The 26,867-nt window shown below is 44.6% G+C and overlaps 1 protein-coding gene across 1 annotated transcript in view; it reads right to left on the reverse strand.

Moving 5' to 3' along the window:
- Nucleotides 1-2,341: 2,341 nt before the first annotated feature.
- The window catches only part of LOC126406778 (uncharacterized), a 98,006-nt gene continuing 73,480 nt past the window's right edge, over nucleotides 2,342-26,867 (reverse strand). Inside the window, exons 2-5 of the mRNA XM_050071267.1 lie at nucleotides 26,439-26,543; nucleotides 16,640-16,776; nucleotides 11,805-11,929; nucleotides 2,342-8,433 (exon numbers count right to left, since the gene is read on the reverse strand). Coding sequence (XP_049927224.1) covers nucleotides 4,103-8,433; nucleotides 11,805-11,929; nucleotides 16,640-16,776; nucleotides 26,439-26,543 — 4,698 coding nt within the window. The 3' untranslated portion in view covers nucleotides 2,342-4,102. The remainder of the gene's footprint in view (nucleotides 8,434-11,804; nucleotides 11,930-16,639; nucleotides 16,777-26,438; nucleotides 26,544-26,867) is intronic.

Raw genomic sequence — 26,867 nt, forward strand, 5'->3', positions numbered from 1 at the left:
ACCTGTCAAGCTGCAACAAGCAGCCAATGAATGGCGACCGGGGGGGGACGGTTCTTTTGTGAGTACCTGACAGTCAAACGCTCACATCTTCCTCATCGTCACGTCTGCCTCTCCCAGGTACACGGCCCCAGTCGAAGCCGGGTGTGTCTCACATGACACTCTGAATCACTCTCTCTCTGCTCAGTTTTTTTGGCCTTTGTTTTCCGGGCATGAGTCACTAAATGTAAAGTTATCCACGACATTTGGGATATTTTTAGTGCTGCTGCGATGGAGTGAGATGGCAGAAAATCAACAGTCTAAAACGTCAAGAGTAAAGGTCAGACGCTGGAGTCAGTCCCTCAAAACCAAAGAGCAAACGCTGTATTTCAAACTTAACATTTGGCTCTGACGTCCGACTCTCACTCAGGGAGAAATACACTTCAGAGGAGGCTGAGACACAATTTATACACTAATGACAGCATCAGTGGGCCTGTATGCAGCAAAGAGACACCAGCTACAGACTAACAGTGAGCGGTATCATGTACGACTTGACCCGCTGGAGGTCAGTCACACCGCCACTTTAAAGGACCAATTAAACTTCCTAGAGAGAAAACGTTTTTTCAGAGACTTTATTTTTTCTTATTTTTCCAACGTGTTCCTGAAGCGATTCTTTAAACCATAATCCTCAATTAATCTTCTCCAGCTGTGAGCAGCTTCTCAGTTTCCTTTATGCAGTGTGTTGTGGAGCAATAATGTCCATCAGAAACACACCAGAAACCAATTTGACTCAGCCTACACACTGACATGTTTGAGTATACTTGATTTAATCACTTCATTAGCATGTAGAAAGGAATTAGGACGCAGCTATTCTGTCGTTTGAACGTGCGGGGGTGATGTTCAGAGACGTTTGTGACAAAATGATTGTTTTATCTTTAGTAAAATTTGAGTGTCTCGTCATTTTGACACTCAGTATAGTAGATTCATTTTAAAGGGGACCTATGATGCTTTTCCTTATTTCCTTTCACATAATATATGAATAGGTTTTATTAAGCAAAAACCATTCTGAATAATTTGTTTCCACTCTCACTCTGAAGTCGTCAAAATCCAGCGCTTGGTCAGTGACTTCCAGTGTCAGACTCTGACAAATAAAGCAGTCCTGTCACATCGGCATGACGCCACGTCAATTTACGCTCTTTACATGTATTCTGTCTTTTCAAAATACACTTCTGTTTTCACAGGAAATGTTCATTAGATGCACTCAGTCTTTTTTTAAAAATAAATAAACTTAAGTTGGTAAAAGACTGCATATATATATGTTTATTTCGTCATGCAACAAATGCATGTGGTTAGGTTTAGAAAAAACAAAAACATCATGGTTTGGCTCAACATTCATACGGGAAGCGAACACAGCACCCAGGGTTGAAAGTCTGTGGTTGTTGGACCCGTCCACCGCCGCTCCCACCCGCCCTATATGCACTTTGCAGGTCAGTAAATTCTGTTGTTGTCTAGTGGGGTTTCAAACTGACGCCGCCTCAATCCCTCTCACTCCGAAGTCGTCAAAATCCAGGCCTAGTCCACACGGACCCGTGTACTTCTCAAACTGTGTATTATTCTATGCGATTTGGCTGTTTGGCCACACGCAACCACACTTTGGGCCTTCGAAACCGCGTTTCTTTGAAACAGGAGTCCAGGGTGAAGTTTTTTGAAGACTCCGGTGCCAGTGGTTGCGTGTAGATAGGATAACCGCAGTATTTTATTACCTGTCTCCACTGTTTGACATCAGAGCGACGGTAAATAGCTAGTGAAATGGCAGACCAAACAAACATGCTGATGCTAACTTTATTTGTGAGCGTGCTCTCTGCTCTCTTTGGATGGCACATCCAGCTGCTCGACCTAACGACCAACCAAGGAGGCTGCTCCTGTTGCTAGCTACCCCAGCTACACTACCACGAAAGCAGCGACGGGCCTGCCAACGGAGGTTCTGGATCCGGCCGGGTCGGACCTTCGTTGGCAGGCCCATCGCTGCTGTCGTGGTAGTGTAGTTGGTCGTTCAGGCACCTCTGCTGTTGAATTAGGTCGCGCTATTTTTGTGGGTCGGGTTGTTGTTATTTTCCGCACTTCCCTATTCCGGTATTGACGCTGACTTCTGATTGGTTAAAATGGCCTTTCCGTTAGAAGTTACATCGCCACCTACTGCTTTGGCATGTGTCTTACATCACTTGGTAGCGGGTTTTGCAGTTTCGTGTGGATATCATGTTTTTTTATCACACCACTCGTGTGGACAAATTTTTTTTGGAAGTTTAAGAAGTACACGGGTCCGTGTGGACTAGGCCTTAGTGCTTACTTTGTGACTTCTGGCGTCAGACACCGACGAAACAAGCCGTCCTTTCACGTTGGCGTGATATGCAGCCAGTCGCTGTTATTGTTTAACAGCGGTGTCGAGGGAAATGGGGCGGGACAACAACGTCAGGTAAGGTGGTGGAAGTCTGAGAAGGGCAGGTGGGAGGGGTTCACCTGGGAGGCCGGTGTTCACCTCCTGTATGATTGTAAAGCCAAATCCTGTTCTTTATTTCTAAAACCAATCGTGTGCTTTTTGTTGAAGGAAAGAAACATAAATTACTGGTGTTGGACGTAGTGCTTTTATTTTGAAACTGTACATTTCCTGTGAAAACAGAAGTGTATTTTGAAAACAGACAATGCATGTAACAGGCTGAAGTTGACACAGTGTCCCAGAACGTCAACAACCAACACACCCAGGGTACCTTGGACGTCATATGTGGACGTGGAAAGTCCATGACCAAACGTGGACATGTGACGAGGTCACAGTGAGGATGTGATGTGTCTTCCACTTTCACCAGACACTGAGGTCAGCTCATGATGGATTTCTTTCTATGGTCGTCTGCTCCAGGCTACTGCGAGTGTTAAAATTACATACACTGCTACATGTAGCTACATGCTAACGTCAGGGAAACATGTGAACTTGGTTGCCGGTTGGGAAGATTTTGGTTTAGGAGCTTTTTTTTTGCTGGGATTTTTCATGGTCCAAAGTGCCCCCGTACTCCAGAATATGGCCACAAATGCACAAAAATTACACATTTAATTCAAAATGGCTGACTTCCTGTTGGGTTTAGGGTACGGCTCTACATCTTGGGATGTTACTTTTGCCTACCAAGTTTCATACATGTTGCCAAAAGCAGCTTCAGGAGCTGCTTCGTAGAAGTTTTGTCGGGGGCACTACTGCGCCATGTTTTACACCCAATCATGATTTCCATATCAAATGTACATTTCACCACTTCTGATGTGTGTGCAAATGAGTTTTCGAGCATCTTCAGCCCCTCAAAAATTCCATCAGTTTCAATATGGCCGTGGGACCGCCTGTGGTCGATGCTCCTACCCTAAATCTGAACCTGAAACTGAGCATCATACGTGCCCTTTAATGTTTATTTTGGAAGGCAACCCCCAGATCCTGTTTCAACCCTCTATGTAGAAGACACGCAGGTCATCAGCTCTTAATAACCTCCATCTGAGGACGAGTTGACATCTGAAAGGAGGAGGAAGCAGAGCAGCGACTCTATGGAGAAACACTCAGGGGGCAACAAAATGTGAAAGTCCTGCATGTATTATCCCAGACTGAAGATATCTGAGGATGGATTTTGTCCTTTAAAGTCACAAACCATAGTTTAAAATTTCCACCATGCTTTAAAAACCGAGCAAATCATCGGTTTAAAATGCAAAACAGCAGCGTTGACTAATTTCTGCCGAGGGAAACGAGCCCAGCTGTGTATCGCCACCACCATTCCGCTGGCTGCACACCTGAGGCTCATTTCAAGCAGGATTGCCACTGATGAAGATAATTAGCCATCGTTTTTTTTTTTAGATGTGTGAATCAGTGATTTGAGTGGTTGGACGGGGTGACGAGGCTCCCGGAGGTCTGGCTTTAAGAAAGAGCGGCTTTGTTTGTCTACTTGAGTCTCCGTGACATTGTTATCCCTCGCATTTCATCCTCACTTCGAGTAGGCAGGTAATGACACATGCAAGCTGCTTTCTCACAGCTGACAACTTCTCCCCTGGAAAAAGTTTTGTCCTTTAATGAGTTTATTTCTTTGCTTATTTTAAATATATTTCAGAACAACACCTGTAGGGGCAGCACTGCAGGGTGGGGCGGGGGATACAGAGGCGGGGGGTGACTCTGCATGGGATGAAACGCTGTTGCTAACGGATACGGACCAGGGGCATCCAGTAAAGGTATTGGTGATGAGGAGTAGAAGGAGGGATGAATAGGGGGAGGAGGAGGTGGTGGCGGTGGTGGAGGAGCAGGAGGTGGATTGAGAGTGAGAGGAGAGAGGTGTGGGGAGAAAGAGGGGAGAAGAGGAGGGTATGAATGGAGGGGGAGGTGCGACGGAGGCGGGAGGAGGGAGAGGTGATGCTGGATGATGGTGTGACGGAAGGAGAAGGAGGAAGAGGAGGAGAGGGAGGGCGGGAGGAGGAGAGGAGCGTGGAGGGGGATGCACTGCGGAGGGAGGGCGGGAGGAAAACAAGGCCTCTTCTCTGTGTAGAAATCTTTCTCCTTCCTTCTCTCCCTGTCCTCCCTTTCTCTCTCCTTCCTCCTCACCCACTCCTTCTCCCACTCTTCCTGCTTCTCCTTCACCCTCTTCCTCTCCATCTGTTTCTTCTCCTCCTCCTTTCTCTCCCTCTCTGCGTCTCGTTGCTCCACACTCGTGAGCGCGGCAGCTTCCGTTGCGCTACTCTTACGGGCAGCATAAACACAGTGATTACAATCAGTGACACGATTAGTGTTCAGATAATCACACTGACCACCGTCAACATCATCATAGCCGTCTCCATGTCTGTGATCAATACTGCTGCAGGTTTTGTGATCAATTGTTGAATCAGAGAGGTTGTTTTTGAGCTGAGTGTGACACTGAGGTTTGGTTTCATCCTCCTCACCGAGCCCACTTTTGTTCGTTGTATGTATGTGATCACAAACGTGATGACATGCGTCATTGGTTTTACAGTTACAGCAGTCGTTAGGCTCTGAGCTCTGACTCTGAGCCGCAGTTTGCCCACAAAAATCTGTCGTTTTGTCGCTCTGTGTTTGCTCGATTTCACATTGACAGTGGTCAGCGTGTGTGTCACTGCTGCTACAGGTAAAGGAGTCCACAGGTGTGTCAGCAGGAGAACCCTCGTCTTTCTTCATCTCGCTACAGCCCAGATTGTCTTTGTCGTAAGGATTGTCAGGAGTGGCGTCATGTTTTCCGTCCCTGTTGGAGGTTTTATCACATTCATTGTGGTCACTTGGTGTGTTACAGGTGTCACAGTCACTGAGAGGCTTCTCGGACAAACACTTTCTCTTTCCCTCGCCTCCAGAAGCATCAGAGCTACACTGACTGTAGTCATCAGCGTTGTAGTCGCCGCCTTTTCTGTCATCGCAGCGGCAGTAGTTATTCAGCTTGTCAGCGGTGTTACAGCTAAATGTTCCTTCACTGTGATTTGTTTCATGACACAGAGGGTGTTTTGTCCTGCAGAGAAAATGGCAGTTGGTGTTTTTCTCTGTCCTCTTGCCCTCTGGACTGCACAGGAAGTTGTCCACAAGTGTCTCCGTCTCGTTGCTGTTGAGTTTTGTGGGGTCGGCGGTCAACCCGACGCAAGCTGCACTTTGCCGTCTCAAAAGACAGGAGAATCTCCTCGCTTGCCTCCTTCCCCTCCTCCGTTTCTTCCTCGGTGTTTCCCCAGCCTCCGGCGATTCCGTCTTTCTCTTGTCGGCTGTTGCTGCTCTCTTCGACATCACTTCTTTTGAAATTGCATCAGCGGGGAGGGTCATGCCTGCGCCGGCTGATCTGATTCTCGGCTGTGTTTCTGTCTGTTGTGCGGAGCAGCGTGGGGCCGGGCCCGACGCAGGATGGCTGTGTCCTGCAGGTATTGTTTGTCTTTGACTACACGCTGTTTCTCTAAAGGGAGCAGGGACAAGGCTAATCGCTGGATCACATGCTGTTTCCCCATGAGGTGTAGGAACAAGACAAATTTCTGGCCCGCGTGCTGCTTCTCGACAGGGAAAAGAAACACCGCTAATCACTAGGTTACACACGTTTTCTTTAGCGTCCTGAACAGCTCTTATCTCCGTCTTCCTCGGATTCCTTTGCTCCTCATCTCCGTGCCCTTCCTGCTCCTCTGCTTGTGTATTTTTGTGCATCTCCCCCGTCTCTCTGTCATTCTGAGCGGGGTCGGGCGTAATTGCAGGACAGCGTGGCGTCTCTATAACAGACCCAGGGACGGGGCTAATCACTGAGTTGCATGCAGCACCCCTACAGAGGAGCTTTCTGAGCCCGTGGCCCCACCCGGAGGCTGATTGCTGGGATTGATGCTGGCTGGCCTCCCTTTTCACCTGCAGACACAGCTGGTTACACCGATTACACCGATTCACAGGAAGATTACTTAATAGCTCTCCTCTCTTCTCATCATTTCTACCTGCCCTCTCTCGCTCTGTCTGATCTCCTCTTATCCTTCTCTCTTCTCCCCTCATCCTCTTTTCTCTCCCTCCTACCAGCCGATGCGCCGCAAGATTACTTAATAGCCCTTTTTCTCTCCTCTCCTCTTTTTCGGTGCCCTCTCTTTTCAACCTCTCGTCTCCTCTCCCTTCAAACATCTGATTCTCAGAAATGTTGCTTATTATCCTCCTTCCCCTTTCTGAGTCCTTTCTATCTGTCGCTTGTCCTCTTTTCCTCCTCCCCCTCTTCCTCATCCCTCTCCTCACCCCTCCCCTCCTCCTCCTCCTCCTCCTCCTGCCTGTTTTTTGAAGGCCCAGCGTCGGCGCAAGGTGGCATTCCGCGGAAACGGGAACAAATTTTAAAGCGCTTTCATCACGGCAGTCGCAGCAGTCCGGAACTGCGTCGTCGCCGCTACAATGGGTTACAAGTTCCATAGGATTTCCTGCCTGTCCTCCTTCATCCTCTTCTTCCCTTTCATCTATCTTCACCTCCCTTCCTCCCTCCATACCCTCCTGCCTCTGTTGGCAGTCGGCTTGTTTGATCACAGGCGGCTTTATTCTCTCCCTCCCTTCCTCCTGCCCTCCTTTCTTTTCCTCACCCCCTTCCTTGGCCCTGTTATGTGCTCTGAAGTCGTACAGTAGAGGGTTGATGCTGAAGGAGATGGAGGGCGACGTCTTGGTGTACCTGACCATCTCTGACGGCCAGAGTAGAACCCTGCTACCATCTCGGCTCAGGACGCGACAGAACGGCTCTTTGGGACGATTTAGAGGCAAAGACGTTGATTCTTTCGCTCCGTCTGACGGAGAGGAGTTTGATTCTTTGGGCTGTGTTTGGATTGAAGACTCTTTGGTCTCATTTAAAACACCAGAAATTGATTTTTGAGGCTGATTTGTAGCGGGACAAAGCAGATCTTTCAATTCTTGGGTGGGAATTTCCACACTGTCACGGGGTTCGGCCTCGCTGTCTTTGCATACTGAATCTTTAGTCACAACTGTGTCAGAAATCTGTCCTGGTATCCTGCTGTTTAAATAAAGATGAGCTCCGGTCCCACTTTCATTGCCTACTTGGGCTCCAGTCCCATTGTCATTACATAAGGAGAGCTGGGCTCCACTCCCACTGATAACAGAGTCCTCAACTCCGATCACATTGCGATTACATAAAGAAACCTGGGCTCCGGTCCCAGAGTGTCCTCCAGTTCCCCTCTCGGTAGACATATTGGCTCCAGCCTCAGAGTGCTGGATTGCAGTTTTAATTTCCACACTGCACTGGTTTCCAGTGTCCCAGTGTCCCACACCTACACCGTCCACGACTGCAGATACAGGAGATTTGAGCTGCTGATCTGCGACTTTCTCCCCCAGATCTTTGGCTCTTTCCTGCGCCGTCACACCCTCTTGTTTCCCCGACAAGCCAGAGCCCCGTCCAGCTTGGATGAAGACGGCAGCTGATTGGTGGAGGAGGACGCAGCTCCTTTTGGGCAGCGAGAAGGACACGGGGCGGACTCTGCTGCGGACAGACTGGACGTCTGGTCCACACACTGCTCTGCTGCTGTTGATGCTGATGTCGGTAGTGGTAATGGCAGGGGTGGCAGGGGTGGCAGTGTTTTTGCTCAAGTTGGTCACGGTGGTTTTGTTGAAGATGGAGCCATTAGCTGTGGTGTTCGTGGCAGTTGTTGGGATGTTATTGGGAGTAATGGGGCTGCTTAAATAATTATGAGCCCAGGAGAGCTTGTTAAAGTGGTTGGTTTTGGTCGAAGTGTTTTTGTTATCAGTGTTCATGTTGCTGGCGGTGCTCAGGTCGCTGTAGTCCATCTGGGCCGTGTTGAGGATGCAGGATTGTGCAGCAGCAGCAGCAGCAGCCGTAGAGCTGTTGGTGTCCACTGGGTCGTACGCCCACTGTGTGTTGCTGAGGAGTCTGGTTTCCAGCGCAGGGTCCAGGGGAAGGAAGGGCTGGATCAGCGGGGTTTGAGGCTCTAGATGGAGAGAAGAGCAGAAGGGATTAGAGCAGCTGACACTGGTTACATTTACATGCACAACATAACATAACAGGATTATCTGCCGAACCTGACTATAAAGAAAGGAGTAGGAAGGGATACATGCAGGAGAATAGCGTTCATTTTTATACAGTAAGCTCCTTATGCATTTATTCAGCATCCTGGCTCCTCACCATTACTCTTTTGTTGCTTTTAACACATCTGAATGTGATTAATGGGTGTGGGATGGACTTAAGGAAAAACATAAGCACGGAGATGAATGTGTGGCTCACTTAGAAATGGGAAAAAAATAAGATTAAGGGTTTTATTCCAACATGTAATATCCTTTTTTGTATATCCACTTAGCAGCACATGCTGGCAGACATTCACCTGTCTATACATCAGCTTGGCAGATGATTCACGCAAATTATTTCTTGAGTGAAGGTTTTTAAGATGAGTCATAACGTTAAAAGTAATCCATAATGTGCCTTCCACTCACACCTTTTGTTAAACATTCGCGTTTTCGAAGGGAAGCCTTCAAATGAGTTATTACTCTTCCAGCACCGAAGGTGAAAATACATTTAGCACTCGGAGAGGGTTGACTGTAAATGCAGTTGTCGAACTTTTCCGTCGGTTTCAACTTTCAAATGAGAAAAGCAAACTTCAGTGGATATGCACCTGACGTATTTTCAGGAAAGACAGGGTGACAATTGATTGTCTCTTTGAAACCACAGGGATGCTGCTGCCAGATTTAAAGTTCATGCTTTCCTCACTTTTAAAAAATGAATCTTGCACCCTAAAATCCACTTGAGATGGACTGAGGGAGCCGATATCACCTCCTGATTCAGAACAAATTCACACTGAGTGACACATTTAACGGTAAAATATTACTCCAGCCTTATTCTTAATGTTCAGCCTTTGTTCAGAGCGTTTTAAAAAGCCTCGATTCGACTTCATGATCGTTTTAAAGGCTGAAGTTTGTGGTGCTGTTGAACGTTTGCATGTCTGAAGCTTGGTGTTGTACAGCAGTGACGACGCACTCTCATCCCACCTTGTCAAATATCACAGCTGCTCAGTGGACATTCATGTTTACATACGACACAAATATCCTCCTGTGTCTGTTGTTGATGTTAATTAACACCTGCTACATGCATTGTGTCTTTTCAACCTGGTCCGAAGTCGTCAAAAAAAAAAGACAGCAATCGCAATAATTAACGCAAATTCAATGAAAGTCTGCAATATTTGCGGGGGCTTGCAATTTTTCAAAAGTCCCGTGATTTTTTCCATGTTTTTCCAGAAGTCGTTGTGCATGCGACATCATTTGAAACGTCATCAGACGCGTCATCAAATGTGCTAATGGCACTGCAGTATGGAGAAACGCTCTGTATTGACATAAGAATTAGCAGTGTTTAAATGCAGACGCTACGTGTTGAATGTATTAAAATGTTATGTTTACAGAAGGTGTAGCTTACATGTTGTTTTACAGTCACATTGTCTGGTTTGAGAGCGACAGTATTCACTCAGCAACATTACTGGAATGTTTTGAAACTAATTAGATAAAAAGAAGAGAACTATAAAAAACATTTGCAGCTATTTTTGTAATATTCAGTATGATTATTATAGCAAGTGATTACATGACTTATTTTTTGGGAGGTAGTAATTAAAAAAAAAATCAATTTTTTTTCTCCTTTTGTCATTAGCCGCAATTTCCCGCGAAAAATCACAAAAAAATGGCACAATTTTTATGTGATTTTTGACAAAATTGGCCGCAAATTCATGTTTTTTTAGTTGTGAGATCCTGCAGGGACTGAAAAATGTCTATTCACAGTGTTGTACCGACGCTGTGCTTTTATTTTGAAAGAGACTGTATGCCTCGTCACATGTCCACGTTTGGTCATGGACTTTCCACGTCCACATATGACGTCCAAGGTACCCTGGGTGTGTTGGTTGTTGACGTTCTGGGACGCCGTGTCAACTTCAGCCTGTTACATGCATTGTCTGTTTTCAAAATACACTTCTGTTTTCACAGGAAATGTACAGTTTGACTACAGTCTCTTTCAAAATAAAAGCACTACGACAGTACAACACCGCCAATTTATGTTTTTTTCCTTCAACAACAAACTCACATGGTTGGGTTTAGGATAACAGAACAGGGTTTGGCTTTACAATCTTACAGGAAGTGAAGGTTGGTGGTTGATCCATCCGCCTCCCCTCCCACCTGCTCCACTCGGACCTCCGCTGCCTTTACTTTCACTGTTGTCCTGCCACATTTCCCCCATGATGCCACCAGGCGCTGTTAAACAATAATGGCGACTGGCTTTGCGTCTAACCTGACCTAACCCTGTTTTTCGACACCTTCAGAGGGAGACCAGGTTGGACGGTCAGCTGTCAGTCAATGTTGGGCTGTCACTGAGCGTCAGGCGTCCGAGTCTTTGCTGTGTCCCCACAGGGTTTGACTTTGTTGGCCCTTGTTGGCAACCTTCGTCCCAAGTCAAGACTGATGAGGCCCAAGTCCTAAACCTTGAGTTTCGAGTCCTAAACAAGTCATAATGCTCTTCACTAAATGTGACAATCAAGTAATGCTACATTACATTTACAAAAAACATCACTGCTTTTTAAAAGTTGTAGTTTTGTTGGAAGTTGTTCACTCTTTAATGTTCGACCTGCACATTTCTCATACAGTCATTCTTATTTTTATGGAACGTAGTTTTTGGACATGAACATTTAAATGTTGATTCAGCAAAAAAAGGAACTAAATTGACTTGATTTGTGACTTGTCTGAACCGAGTCCAGGTCACGTGTGTCCACACCTCTGGTATTCGTCCCATCCTCTCCTGTCTCTGACTGACTGCAGACCAGCTGCATGTCTTTGTGCAGCACTTTACACTTCAGCAGAGCGGCTTATATAACTTTGGGTGGTGTGACTCGACTAATACGATACGCTTCCTTTATTCTCCAACTCTATATTAACTCAAAGGTCACCGCTGTCAGGACGGTTTGCACGTGGTCAGCAGCAGGAATCTGTGCGACAAAGTTCACCAACATTGAACTCTATTGAAATGGTTTCCAGTCTGAGGGTGTACTGGTGTGACCGAGCCCCTGGAGCACTTCCTCACTGAGCGTATAATTGCCTGGTGCATGTTCACTTGTTGTGTGTCACTTCCTCCCCTCACCGTCCCCTCTGATCCCTGTGCTTCTTACAGGCTGCAAAGATCTCAGAGCTTTGTGCTGTCGATGTTTCAGCAGCACTGCAGCACTCTGCTTAATTCCTGAGTATGAAGAGTGATATCTTCATCACCAAAACCAAACACACACTCATCAAGTATTAAAGCAAACGAGCTCGTGCCTTTCATGCAGATCAGAGTTCTTACTTGTTCCCAGCGTGGAGCCGCTCGTGTGGACGTCGCTCCAGTCCTGCACAAAGTCTGGTCCCGTCTGATTCGCTGGCTCGACCGCTACTGTGGTGGACCGGAACATGGGACCAGAACCTGGAGCGCTGAGGAGAGGAGAGGAGAGGAGAGGAGAGGAGAGGAGAGGAGAGGAGAGGAGAGGAGAGGAGAGAGTTAAAACATGAGGACCAGATGAAAGGAAAGAGGGGAGGAAGACAAAAGAGAAGTGAGGATGAAAGGACACAAATAAAAAGGAAGGAACAAGGAAAAAGATGACAATGATAATGAGAAGAGGAGAAAAGGAGACAAGTGATGAAAATGAAAGGAGAGTAAAAAAGAAAAAGGATGGAAAGGAAGGAGATGAGGGGATGAATAGGAACAAATGAAAAAGGGAGGAGGGGAGGTAAAGAAAGAAATAAAAAGGAGAAGAGGAGAGGAGGGCAACGGGAAAGTGAGGACGAAAGGAATCCAGAAAACACAGGAGGAGGAGGACATAAGGAAACAAGTGAGGATGTAAGGAAGGTCAAGGAGAAAAGGATGAGAAAAAAGGAAGGAGAGGATGAGCAGGAACAAATGGACAAGGAAAGGAATAAAGAGGAGAGGAGGAAGGGAATAGGAGATGACAAAAGAAATTAAAAGAAGGAATAAAGAAGAAAGGAGACAAATGAAGACGAGAGGAAAGGATGAGAGGAATGGAATGAAGGAGGGCAGAAGAGGAGAAGATGAGAGGATGAAAGGAAGGGAGGAGGAAAAAGATGACGATTAGAGGAGGAAAGAAGGAGACAAGTGATGAAAATGAGAGGAGAGTAAAGGAGAAAAGGATTAAAGAGGAAAGGAGACAAATGAAGAGGAGAAGAAAGGATGAGAGGAATGGAATGAAGGAGGGCAGAAAAGGAGGAGATAAGAGGATGAAAGGAAACAAAAAAAGGAGGAGGAGAGTAAAGGAAAGGAAAGAGGAGAGGAGAAGAGTAAATGAGAGGAAAGGATGAATAGTGGAGTGAGAGACAAACGAAAAGGTGAATAGAGGAGAGGATTAAAAGTAAAGGAAAAAAGAGGAGAGGAAAAGGAAGAGTGAAATGGAGCGAAGGAGGAGATAAGAGGACATGAAGGAAACAAATGAAAAAGGGAGAAAGGGGAGGAAGGAATAAATGAAGGATGGAATGAGGAAAGAGGGGAGGAGGAAGGTGAATGACAGAAAATCATAAAAGGTAAGGAAGGAGAGGAGAGGATGAACAGGAGTAGATAAAAAAGGAGGAGAGGATGAACAGGAGTAGATAAAAAAGGAGAGGATGGAGGAATGAAAAGTAAGAAGGGAGGAAAAGGGGAAAGAAGACGACAAAAGGAGGGGAGTACAGGAGTGAATTTAAAGTAAAGGAGACGAGGAAAAGGAGAGGATGAGAGGAATGGAATAAAGGAGGGGAAAAGAGGAGGTGAAAGGAAACAAATGAAAAGGGGAGAAAGGAAAGAAAAGCACAAAGAGGAGAGGATGAACAGTGGAGTGAGAGATGACAAAAGAAAAGTAGAAGAGAGGAAAGTGAGACGAGGAGAGGAGAGGAGGAGACAGGCGATGAGGAGGGCGAGAGGAGCTGAAATCCAGCTGAAAATCAATTAGCTCATGCCTCTCGTCTCCTCCTTTGTGCCAGGAGCCAAACTGCATTGTTGCAGATCTGAAAATGGCAGTGACAGCCGATACTGATACACGACTGTGTGTGTGTGTGTGTGTGTGTGTGTGTGTGTGTGTGTGTGTGCGGCGAGTGGGTTCAGCCGCACGACGTGATTGGTCAGAAACACTTTAGAGCTGATTATCCCCATTAAGCACAGCGAGATGAATTTTATTGGTTGCTGTGCCAACGCTGGTTGTAACCAGGGAGCGAGCGATCTCTCTTCTCCTCCTGTGTTTATTTTTACTCATGTGATAAAAACATGTCACTACATGAGGAGTTTTAAACTCGCAGGCCTCAACGGTCAACATTTAAATTCCAACTGTGATGCGCAGGATTTACACGCCGTGGATGTTTGATGGTGTCTGCAGGGACTATTTTCTGGCGGAGAACTACGTTCTCTCTTTGCGTGGGCGTCCTCAGGTTTTGACTCGCAGCTCCGAGCTTCAAATTTTGCATTCATGTGCTATCGTATATATATTGAGAAAACAAATTCTCAGTTCTGGTGTCGAGCCAGATGAACTCTCCTCATATCGAGTTTCCAGCGAGAAGCAGCCAAATCCACATCATCTGTTCGCAGACCTCCGCGTTTGTTTATCGTTTGTCTTACAGGTTTTTGCTTTTAAGACAAACAGCATGTGAGGGCGCCTCTGTTTGGCACACTTAAAAAAACTCCCAGATGTTGGAGCTTCCCACCGACACATGAACACACACACACATGAACGCACACACACGTGCAGAGAGATGGAGGTTTGTCAGAAACATTAACACACAGCTGTTAAAGTGACTCTGACAAACATAAACACAGCAGGAACAGACTATAATTCACTGCATTTAAACGACAGCGACACAAACGACTTAAAATTCATAAACCCTCCTAACAAAAGGTGTTCTGACATATTGGCACAGCTGTAAAGAGAAAAACGTGGCTGGGTTCCATTTAGCTGCCTCAGTTTCAGGGTCCTGGGGCCCCAATGATGCATGAAACTCTGTGTAGATTAAAACTGTGTACGCACAACGACAGAAAATATACATATGCATTAAGTTGCACAGACGCCTGGTTCTGTTTCATAAATCTCGGTCTGGTGTTAATTTCGTTGACATAAACTATGACAAAAATTCATGACGAAAACAAGACGATGACGAGCTAAAAATAGATCCTGATGAGTAGAACTAAGATGACATCTATGTTTCATTTTCATTGACGAGACGAAAATGTTAGCGGTGGACTATCGGACCTTGAAAGCTGTGAACGGCTGTGCTTGTTATTATCTTCTAGCTGGGTTTGTTAGTTGCAGCGGTGGCTGTTAGCACTTAGCTCCATTGTTAGCTGCTGAACGGCAGCGGAGCAAGCAGCCACCGGACTTCTTATCTGTTGACTGCACCCAAATCAAGTCTCGGGAAGGTCTGTGGGTTGATGGTGTTTGACAGGCAGGTAGGAGGCTCAGTTATCTGTGAGTGTAGCTGTGCTGTGAGTTAACAGTCTGAACTCAGATCAGTTTCCTCTGACAGACACACACATCTTTAATTTGAAGGACTACATTGATTGTAAGGAGCAAAAAATTTATTAGAAACCAGCCATCTACAGTTTAGGGGAAACTCGTATCCAAAGTACCCATTTTCATTCATATATCTTGAGGTGAGGGTTCAAGGGACCCCTGGTCAGGTGTTCCCTAGCCAAAATGTAGCCCAACTTTGGGGTGTTATTTAGACCCTTCCTGACAAGCTATGCCAGCACGGTTGGTACCAATAGAAGCTTTAGATTGTCTAGTTTCACAAGACACCACCTTCAGGCTAGCTTAACCTCTCTAACTCCGCCAGGACACCGAAGTCCTCTCTCCCCCCCCTCCTCTGTTAAATGGTATCTCCCAGGCGCACTACGTCATCAAACCATGTGATGTTTGGTATTGCTGGATTCAGGAAGCTCTCGACTTCTCAAAAATAACATAATTTTCATTTTATTTATTATGTAAGCAGAGTGACCGACTTGTCATTTGGAGCTCCGCCTGCATCTTTTCATGGAAAAAACACTGTAGAATGGTCATACTTTGAGCAACCTTCTTCAAATTTGACACAAGTGTTCATTGATAGTGTGCCTACAGCCCCACAGTGTGATTTACCAGCTCAGATGAAGCCACAGACAGTTATTCATCCTGAAACACATTTTTTATTTTATTTTAGGCAAAATCTTCATTTTTTTACTGACTTCAGAGGCCCATTACTCTGTCTCTGTATCACCTAGAGTGTTTCTCACTTTCACAAGAAACTTCAGAGAGTTTGCTTTCTGGCAAGACCTCATGCATGCATGTAGTCAGAGCGGTTCAGAAGCTACAGTCATTTTAATTTGAGTATGTCATTTTAGGCGTTTTTGCTACAAAATGGGGGTGGAGTACCAATATAAGCTTTCGGTGGTCCTGTTTCACAAGACACCACTATCTTCAGGCTAGCTTAAACAATTAGTGTACAACAGCCTCTTAAAGACAGTTATATTAGCCTCAAATTAGTTTTGATCGGGAGGGCCACCAGGAGGCCAGCAGTCATAGCTGGACAGCATGTCCACCCCTTAAATGTAGAAACATGCTTAAATATTTATTTGCATTTTGATAGCTGTGCTCGCTCAACACAGTCACGGACTCTTAATGAGGTAAGACATGCAAGGTATTGTAGGTGCGTTGGTTGTTGACGTTCTGGCATGCCTAATTGACTTTTTTTTCCTTCAACACACACACGTGGTTGGGTTGAAGGGTGAGATGCAGTTTCAACTGATTGTGTGTTATTGCTAAGTTCTCCAACAGAGCGGCGGTCATTAGGCACGGCCGTACCACTAATTCATCACGTGTCTGCGAATCATTGTTGCAGTAAAATCATAAACATCATTACATTTACCATCAGGAGGATGATCAGTGATTCATTAACAGATTTATAAAGTGCTTCACAATTCAGGATATGATTAAATAAATAATGTGGGAACTATTTTCTGTCGACCAAACTACACCTGTCGTGCGGACTGTCCCTTTAAATTCTGTAACTTCTGTAGAGTATGTTTATCATATTCAACATCTTATCAACAGGAATTGACAGAAACTACTTTAAGTTAATTACTTTTTTAATTATTACTTTAACATCGACACAGTGCACACGTCACATGTCACTCACCACTCCCCCGTCCTCCTCTCTCCATGCTTATGGAGCCTCCTCAGCGCCCTCTCCTCTCTCTTCTCCTCCCTGCGTCTCCTCTGCCTTCTGCAGGCCAGCGCTCTGTAGAACTCCCTCTGTTTCAGCTCCTTCAGGCGCTGCAGAAAAAAAACACATGGATTATGATTATTACAGTTGTTTTTCTGAATGCTTAAAACACAAACAGAGATTCTTAAAGCGCCGTCTCTGACACTATCAACACTTGTAGCCTGTGTGTTCATGCCAGCCCTAATGCACGCTCTCTGCTTTACACAACACTTTCCTTTCAGCACTATAAACAGGCCACAGGTAGATATTTGGTTTGGTTTGGACATTTGGAGACTGTATACAAACTGTACATGTCATTTACTTTTGTTGTTGTCCTGCTGAGTTTCCCCCCGATGCTGCCAGACGCCGTTAAACAATAAAAACAACCAGCTGTGTATCATGCTGACATGAAAGGGCGGCTTTTTTCATCTGTGTCTGACGCCGCAAGTCACTGACCAAGCGCTGGTTTTGACGGCTTTGGAGTGAGACCACTTTGGAATCATCGCACTGACCAGTGAGGTTAGGTTTAGAAAAAGAATCATGGTTGAGGGTCGTCACATTCGTACTTGAGCCGGGCTCACACTACACGTTCCGACAGTCACTATGTCACATTAAGTGATTGTGGAGTCATAAAATCGTGCCATGTTTTGGCCGACAGACATGACAGACTACACGTCGGTCCACAACCAATCATCCCTGGTCGTCTTTCACGACGTGTGTGATGTCATCAGATTATTCTTGTCCTATTTTTATTATTATTATAATTATTATTATTATTTCAGTCACTGTGTCTGTTCATGTCGCAGCTGAACTGTTCTAGTAGCGTAAAGTGTCACCAGATGGGCGGAGCTCCATTTGAAGTACCGTACGCAAATTATGCAAGTCACTGAATCTTCCACAGGAAGTTCCTGCAAATGTTTCACAATAAAAGCCTCTTTAGAAAATGACAATGGGATACTCAGCTGAAATTATAATGGGCTTTTAATTTGAAACAGATGCAGGAAGTGTTGAGTTTGAAATGACGGCATGATGCATTAAATTTAACGGACAAACAGGAAGGGATTAAAAATATAAACATACAGAGGGAATTATAAATAGAGGCCTATGTCTGAAAATAAATGTCCATTTCTAATGTAGTCTAATCTGGCTGTGCTGAGTAAAGGCCCAGACACTATCCGTGAGTTTGATTCCTTTATATCCTCCATTATGAAGAAAGAACATTCTTTGCTAGCTTGATGCTAATGGCAGTACTCAGCGGGTTGATAAAGTGCCTCTGCTGTTTGCTTTTTACTCTGTGTGCTAACGTCCCAACAGGACGCTCTGTGTTCTTATTGGTCAAAGTGACGGCTGTGACGGGAGAAGTCGTGGAAATTGGTCAAAGTGACGGCTGTGACGGGAGAAGTCGTGGAAGACAAAAGAAAATCAAACATGCTAGACTTTCTGTGGGGACCTCATGAGGCGTTCCAGATGTGGCGTCAGTAGTCGTCTACTGTGACACACTACACGAGAAAAAAAACACTCATTGTCATTCACGATCTGAGCCGACACCTATGACGCTGCGTCGGGCTGTAATCGGGCTGATATTGTGTAGTCTGATCCCAACATTACAGTAAAGTGGGGACATGATGTTATGTGCATAACTTAAAATATCTCAACACTGAAATTTGGTTTGACACAAAACACAAACAGCGATCACCTGGGTCACAGTCCTGTGTTTGTTTGAACCTCTCACCACCTTGACCGCCTCCCTATGTTTACTCTGTCTTTATACTACACCACCTGACTTCCTGTTTCGCTCATGTCATATATAACTGAGTAAATGAGAAAGGGAGGAAGGAGGAAGGCAGGATGGCCTGCGTTACGTAGGTCATGTGATCACAGCCTCCTGGCTCAGGGTTACGGGGTTATACTGATTATAGTGCGTTACTTTTCATACGTATGAGAACAAAGAGTGAATGAAAACAGCGTGATTTATCACAAACCTCATCATCTGTCTCTCATCAGTTCATCCAGAAACTTACATGTATTGTATGAAACATTTTAAGAAGTCAAGTTTTGGCTGTGACGGTCGCTCAGTGTTGATTTAACTCTGCTGATGTTTCAGGTTTGTGTTGTGTTGGCTTTCAGTGTGTTGTGAGGATGTCTTGTTATTTTCCCTGTCCACCCCTCACAGTGTACCAACACCTTCTAAGAAACGCTCAAGCTCCACTGAAAGCTTCTCTTCATGTGTCTCCCTGCCTGTCTCTCTTTGTCTCTCTGTGTTTGTACCTGTCTGTCTGTCTGTCCGTCTGTCTGTCTCTCTGTGTTTGTACCTGTCTGTCTGTCTGTCCGTCTGTCTGTCTCTCTGTGTTTTATCTCTCCGTCTATTTTGGTCTGTTTATCTATTTGTCGGTTTCTCTGCTCGCCTTGCTGTCTGTCTGTCGTCATCTGTCTGTCTATGATATGAACCCACCGCTATATTATTATTATTATTATTTGTGACACACACACACACACACACACACTCAGTATCAGTATCTCCGGCTTGCAGACAGAGCTCAGTAAGTGAATTAAGCTGGTCTGGACTGTACTAAAGCTGACACTGGCTGACTTAGTAAGCACACACAAAGACGTCTCTCACACACACACACACACACACACACACACACACACACACACACACACACACACAGAGTAGATAAAGAATTGCAGAGGCGGACAGACACACTTGCACACATGCACAAACATTAAACGCTGTGTGATCAACATATTTTAAAAAGAAAATCACCTCTTAATCCTTCCTGTCAAAATCAAACTCAAATCAATAAAACTAACGTCACTATTTCTACTACGAGCACCACTTTCTTCATGATCGTTAAGACACTATCTGTTAAACTACAGGCTGTTTTTGCCAAACTCTTCACACTAACAGAAAAACCAAACAGACTAAAACATTTTTACATCTTCTGTGAAACTCGCACACAAAGCACCAACTACTCACTGATGGTATAAATGAACTAGAAATCCGTGTACTTCCGTACTTCCTCAACCAACGCTGATTAGCTTTGCCTTACACCCACCTATACCAAAATTTCTGTTCCCTGAATTGTCGACTCTGAACAAACCCGACAAATATCCACACGTTTCTTCGGTGTAGTAGCCTGAGCCATGAATGACTACATTACGAATCTACATCACAGTACTACGCACCGTTAAGCTGCTTTCTGTGTTTCTGGTACTTCTTTGTTACATGTAACACACGTGCCGTACCTATGGCAATGCCATAACATGGTCTGGATATTCCCGCCCATTTCTATTACAAAACGAAAGACGAATGTCCCCAGACTCCCATTTCGAAGTAAGGGAGGCTGGTCGGATGCACAAGTTGGGTGGGAGGGGAGGTGGATGGGTCCAACAACCACTGCCTTTCACCTGGGAGGCTGGTGTTCACTTCCTGTAAGATTGTGAAGCTAAACCCTGTTCTTTGTTTTCCTACACCCAACCACGTCTGTTTGAGGTGTTGTACAGACGTGGTGCTTTTATTCTGAAAGAGACTGTATGCAAACTGTACATTTCCTGTGAAAACAGAAGTGTATTTTGAAAACAGACAAAGCATGTAACAGGCTGAAGTTGACACGGCATCCCAGAACGTCAACAACCAACACACCCAGGGTACCTTGGACGTCATATGTGGACGTGGAAAGTCCATGACCAAACGTGGACATGTGACGAGGTCACAGTGAGGACGTGTTGCTCAAATTCGGAAGCCCCATTAATCTGAAAAATGTCCTGTTGGACCAAAAGCCCATTTCTCAGAGCCTGTTATCCCAAAAACAAGCGCTTATTGCTCTGAAGTCTAATTTTTCTGAAAAAATCCCCACACTCTCTGCAGTTCGACAACCCAAATGCAAGAAAACTGTTTAACGTTTAGTTTTGTTTGTACGTTTCTGTAAACCACAGGTATGCTACATTCGTACCGTATCTTATAGTCGCTGTGATTAACACATGGTTATGTGTAGGCACAGAAAACATTTGGTTATGGCTCGGAAAAGATCATAATTTGGCTTAAAACACCCACATTCGAAAAAGCAGGCACGGGGCGGTGACAAAAAAACGCTGATTAAAAACATGCTGCAAAGGGTCGGTAAAAAAACATGATGGAACAAACAATGCCAACATTTCCTCTGGTGACTGGGTCTTAAACCACAATAATAACTTTACTCTGAAGAATAGAAATGTGGTTTTCTACAAAACCTGTTTTTCACTGAACAGAAGAAGCCAGACTTCTTACATGTTCATTTTTGTCTAAACACCAGCAGCCATGTAAGAAGTTTGCAACACTAAAATAGTCAAACATAATGCTGATGATGATTCAGCTGAAAAATATGAGATTTCATCACATTGGACAAATAAATAGATTCATGTAAAATGTATTTAATTGCGGTTGTGGACGCTGGTGTGTTCTTTTAGCCAAACACAAACCAAAACCATGTCTAATAATTGATCTGAGGAAATATCAAACATAATGTCAGGTTGTAGTGACGCATGACCTTTTGTGAAGGTCTTTAAATGTCATTCTACATGTTCCTCTGATGTTTAACGGCAACACGGCCTCTGAGAATAATTAATTTACCACATGACGCAGTGGCCGAGCTGATAACATGAATACACGACAGTCTGAAGGTGTAGTTATGGAGTATCAATGTGGAAGTTATTTCTTTCCTGTATCCCAACATTGAGCTCAAAGACACACATCAGACACATGCATGCAGCATAACCCTGCACACAGAGATGTAAGACAGCAGAATAATCACTAAAAATCTCTGGCTGGGGTTATAAAGTAAACCTCACAGTCTCAATTTAAAGTCCTCAAACTAAACAATATTTATAGTTTGACTGCAGACAAGAGGCAGCTCATCCTCTCCATCCCATACAGCTACAGCAAACACACAGTGTAAATGTATTCCCTTGAATATTAGATTCTATATTGTGTCTTCAGCAGCACTGACTTATTATTTTGTTTGTTCAGATTCTGCATATTTCAAATGTGAAATATCAGCGAGTGTGTGGACAGATTATGAGAGAGTGGCCTCCTGGACACAAAAAGACCCTCCCTCCTACGTAGCAAATAAAAACTGCTTTACTAATTATAATGTTGTAGCATTTGTGCAGAATCTACTGTGCAGCTGATTTGTGTTGGAATAATTACACAGATATATGATGAAAAATGAATTCAGGATCAGACTTGAGATCTGCAGATGCTCGATATTAAAGGATTATTGTTGTTAGAGGCGGCACAGTGGTGCAGTGGTTAGCATTGTCGCCTCACAGCAAGTGGGTTACTGGTTTGTACCCCAGGGTGGGGAAGCCCTTGTGTGTGGAGTTTGTCTTCGTGGGTTTCCTCCAGGTGCTCTGACATGTTCTCCCCGTGTCAGTGTGGGTTTCCTCCAGGTGCTCTGACATGTTCTCCCCGTGTCAGCGTGGGTTTCCTCCAGGTGCTGACACTGGGTGAGAGGCAGGGTTCACCCTGGACAGGTCCCCAGACTATCACAGGGCTGACACATATCGTGTAGTCTGAACCCAACATCAGCAGTTAGGACCAGGCTTAGTAAAGACCAGGTGGTGCAACCTGCTCCGCATGTGTAACTCATGGCACAGTTCAAACTCTCACCGTTGAGTACTGTACATATTTTATAACTGGAGGGTGAAGGACTCTATAGGTTTGTAATTAAAGAGTCAAAGAGACGAGACTTTGTTTAAAAAGGCCAACAGTTCCCACACAGTTCATCTGATGTAAACACTCTCTAAGTAAAGCTGAGAGTCGGCACTTTAACTTCAGAGTCATTGTTTCCTTTCAGATCCAGAGTGCTCACAACAAATGATGAGTCACCTTGCTACTCAGAGATCTCAGTGTAAGAATTATATATTCAATTAGAAAAACACAGCCTCTTTAAGCAGAATAATGCGTGATAAACTGGCTGTTTCTCAAAGTCTGCATCCGTCACAGCAGCACATCGAGTGCCTGTGTGACGTCTGACGTCTGCAAACCGCTTCATTTCCAAAAAGAAGATGGGACCATGACTGACCGTGGACAAAAAGATGGGTAGCTTAGCTGTGTGTGTGTGTGTGTGTGTGTGTGTGTGTGTGTGTGTGTGTGCGCAGGCTGGAGAATATTACTGTGAGAAAATCCATTTCCTGCAAGTGTTGCAGTCTCCAACAATATGCCCTAAATGCTCTGCATCCCCAAGTAAACCTAATAACTCTGACACACAGCTAACTGTGAAAAATATTATGCCTCTTTCATCGCTTGCAAGTGAACAAATGATAATTGCAGCAAATACATTCCTCCCAGCACCTATAATTTTGTAAACACCCAAACAGCTGCAAGTTCTCCAAGTCACCTTCCTCCACATCCCACTATGGAGGAACAAACTGTTTTTACATCAGACTGAAAACAGAAACATGGTGAGAGGAAGCAAGGAAACATCACAAAGACCTGACAGATCCTTCTGTTTTTTTACCCAAGCAGGATGCATTATTAATCACCTGTGTTATTTTGTTATCAGCGTACAGTATATGCACTATTGATCCTAACCTAGAAAGATGCCCCAGATAACTGTGATTAATATTTTTATATTGATAGAAGTGTAATATCATCTTGTCTGGAGAGATTAATGAGTTTTATAGATTTGCTTATTTTTAGGATTCAATTAAATCTACGAGTTCTGGAAAAAGTTCCCTCAAGAACAAAGAAGAAAAATCGTCATAACAATCAGCTTTCAGGATTAATAAAATCAGATTTAAAGGGACAGTGTGTGGGATTTATTAGCGTCTATCAGTGAGGATTGCAGATTTTCCCGGTTAGAATTCCTTCAGTGTTCAGGAGGTTTCTACCAGGAGCCGAATTATCAGCAGAGGTCTCCTCCTCACTGGATGAAGTTGTGTCATGTGAAAAATCTATGTTTTTATGATGCTGTTCAGCTCATTGTGGAGGGGCTGGTGGCTGATAGTCAACTCATCCTCACTGTGACCTCGTCACATGTCCACGTTTGGTCATGGACTTTCCACGTCCACATATGACGTCCAAGGTACCCTGGGTGTGTTGGTTGTTGATGTTCTGGGACGCCGTGTCAACTTCAGCCTGTTACATGCATTGTCTGTTTTCAAAATACACTTCTGTTTTCACAGGAAATGTACAGTTTGACTACAGTCTCTTTCAAAATAAAAGCACTACACCGCTAATGGATATTTCATTTCCTTCAACTACAAATGCATGTGGTCAGGTTTAGGAAACAAGGACAGGGTTTAACTTTATAATCCAATGAGAAGTGAACACTGGCCTCCCAGGTGAAAGTTGGTGTTTGTTTGACCCCTCCACCACCCCTCCCACCTGCCCTACTCGGACTTCCACCGCCTTAACTTGCATTGCTGTCCTGCTATGTTTCCCTCTCACGCTGCCAGGCGCCATTAAACAATAATGGCGACCGGCTGCGTATCTTGCTGACGTGAAAGGGAGGCTTTTTTCATCTGTGTCCAACGTCGGATGTCACTGACCAAGTGCTGGTTTCGACGACTTCGCCCCTACTGGTGAGATTAGGTTTAGAAAAAGAATCATGGTTGGGGTCGTCACATTCGTTCTTAGAGTAAAGTGGGGACATGACGTTACGTACATAACTTAAAATATCTCAAAGCTGAAATTTGATTGTACACAAAACACAAACGGTGGTCACCTGGGTCAAAGTCAAAGTGATCGGATATACTGAAGGCGGGATGTGACGTCAACAGAAAGCAACAAAATAGCTGGCATTTACTGTGTCGCCCCGGTCAAAATGGTCGCGCAACGATTACGTCACATCCAGAGCCCGGTAACTTTACAGGAACCTTCGTCCTACTCCGCTCTCTCAGTGGAGACACGGTGGTTGAGAGGGCCGAGCGAGAGGACGTTCCTGTAAAGTTCCTGCCCCCCAAATAGTACCAGGAACTTCTTCAGTGGAAACGGGTCTACTGTGGACTCTGTCAGTCTTTATACTGCGCCACCTGACTTCCTGCTTCGCTCAGTCATATTTAACTGAGTGAATGAGAAAAGGAGGCAGGAGGAGGTGAGGATGGCACGTTGGTACAACACTGTGGATGGACTTTTTTTTTTCCAACACATGCACGTGGGTGGGTTTAGGAAAAAAGAACAGTGTTTGGCTCTGCGGTCATAGGGGAGGTGAACACTGGCTTCATGGGTGAAAGTTGGTGGTTGTTGAATCCATCCACCACCCCTCCTGCCAACCCTACTCGGACTCCCGCTGCCTTGAGTTTAGTTGTTTTCCCGCTGCGTTCTTCCCTGATGCTGCCAGGCGTTGATAAACAATAACGTCAACCGTATCATGCCGACGTGAAAGGACAGCTTTATTGTTTGGTGTCTGACGCTGGCAGTCACTGACCAAGCACCAGATTTCAGCGACTTCGGAGTGAGACTGGGTTGGTTTACCGAGAGCTGAATTATCCACAGAGGTCTCTTCCTCTCCTTTCCGATACAAATCACTGAATAAATCAGTTTCATGTTAAAATCTCAGTTTTTCCGATGCTGTTCAGCTAACTATGGTGGCTGATGCAAAAACAAGAAATATCCCCATCTAGAGCCAGTGTTTAGTTTGTCCACTCTGGGCTACTGTAGAAACACAGCGGTGCAACATGGTGATCTCCGTAGACGAGGACCTGCTCCCTATGTAGATATAAACGTCTTATTCTAAGGTAACGAAAACACAATAATTCTTATTTTCAGGTGATTATACACTAAAGAAAACACACTGATTAGATTACATTCCACTGCTGTCAGTATGAATCCTTCACACTAGACCTTTAATAAGATGCATACATTCAAGTAGATTACAGTGGACTGTTCTTATTTTTGCAAACATAACTAAAATATATCAAGCGAGACATTTGAAAACACAGATTGCTTCTTCCTTAAGTAAATTTAGACAAATAAAAACTCTCTGTCACAATATAATTTGTCATGATTTCTGTTTATATTATGATATGAAATGATGATAAATTGCTGACATCAGTTCAGTAACTTAGTGGAAATAAAACCAAACAGGAAGTCGTTCTTCTGTTTGTTTTTCAGAGAGTGTTTTTCTTTCTTTTACTCATCCATCAAATAAACAGCTGAGAAGTCACAATTCTTAAAAATTATATCAAAGTCCAACATCACCATCGAGCAGGTGATACAGGATGTAACAAGATGTGAACAGCGGTGTAACGTTGCTGTGGGCTACAACTCAAGTCCTGTTTCTTTTACTGATATTTGTTGACATTAGTACAAACTGGGACCATTATAACTGCACCGAATCTGCCATCAGCACTTCCTGTTTGCAGTGTACCCATGGGTGTGCAGACAAGTATCTCAGATCACTGTGACACTGAGGAAAATATAAAAACATGATCACTCTCAGTCAGGTTCTGCAGTCATGAGGACAGATTTATAGACGTTTGTATGAATGACATCAGACTGAATTTAAAACCTAACGTGACATAAACTCAGTCAGTGGATGTTTGCAGTCCTGCTGGTCATAAGAGCCAATATTGTTGTGTGTTTGTGTGATTCTGTCGACCGCAGTGTGTGTGTAACAGAAACCTGAGCAGAGTGCTCGTCGCGGCCCTGGGATGTAATAAATCCGCGACCTTGGTCAGAAGGCTTTAAGGTGTTGTGTGGCAGGGTGAAGCAGACCTCTGGGTGCCTTGTTAAGGTGCTGTGACTCACCTGTTTGTGGTGGTGGTCGTAGGAGTTGATGTGGTTGTCGTACTGTTGGTGTCTCACGTACTGCTTGTCGCACAGCTCGCAGTAGAGGCTGGAGTCTCCTTCCTCCTGCAGACACAGAGCCAGAGAAGTTAAAAAAGGAAATCCCACTCATTGTGTTTAGTGTTTTTGTGTTGATCTTGAGAATCATTGTACCATTAACATGATGTATGGCTGCTTGTTTAGAACCAGAATCTTTTTTTAAAGAAGCAGATTTGTTTTAATGTCCTCGAGCATCCACAAGTTTCTGCTTCCTGCTGCAAAAAGGTGCCGAGGATAAAGGTAAGAAAACAACCTGAGCAGAATCTTACTGATTAAATAAAAAAGGAAAACTACAGAGAGGTCGCTGCTAAATGTTCTTTTATGAACCTGAAAACATTGAACTCTGAGGAT

The sequence above is a fragment of the Epinephelus moara genome, chromosome 19 (assembly GCF_006386435.1).
Source record: "Epinephelus moara isolate mb chromosome 19, YSFRI_EMoa_1.0, whole genome shotgun sequence".
NCBI classification, from domain to species: domain Eukaryota; kingdom Metazoa; phylum Chordata; class Actinopteri; order Perciformes; family Serranidae; genus Epinephelus; species Epinephelus moara.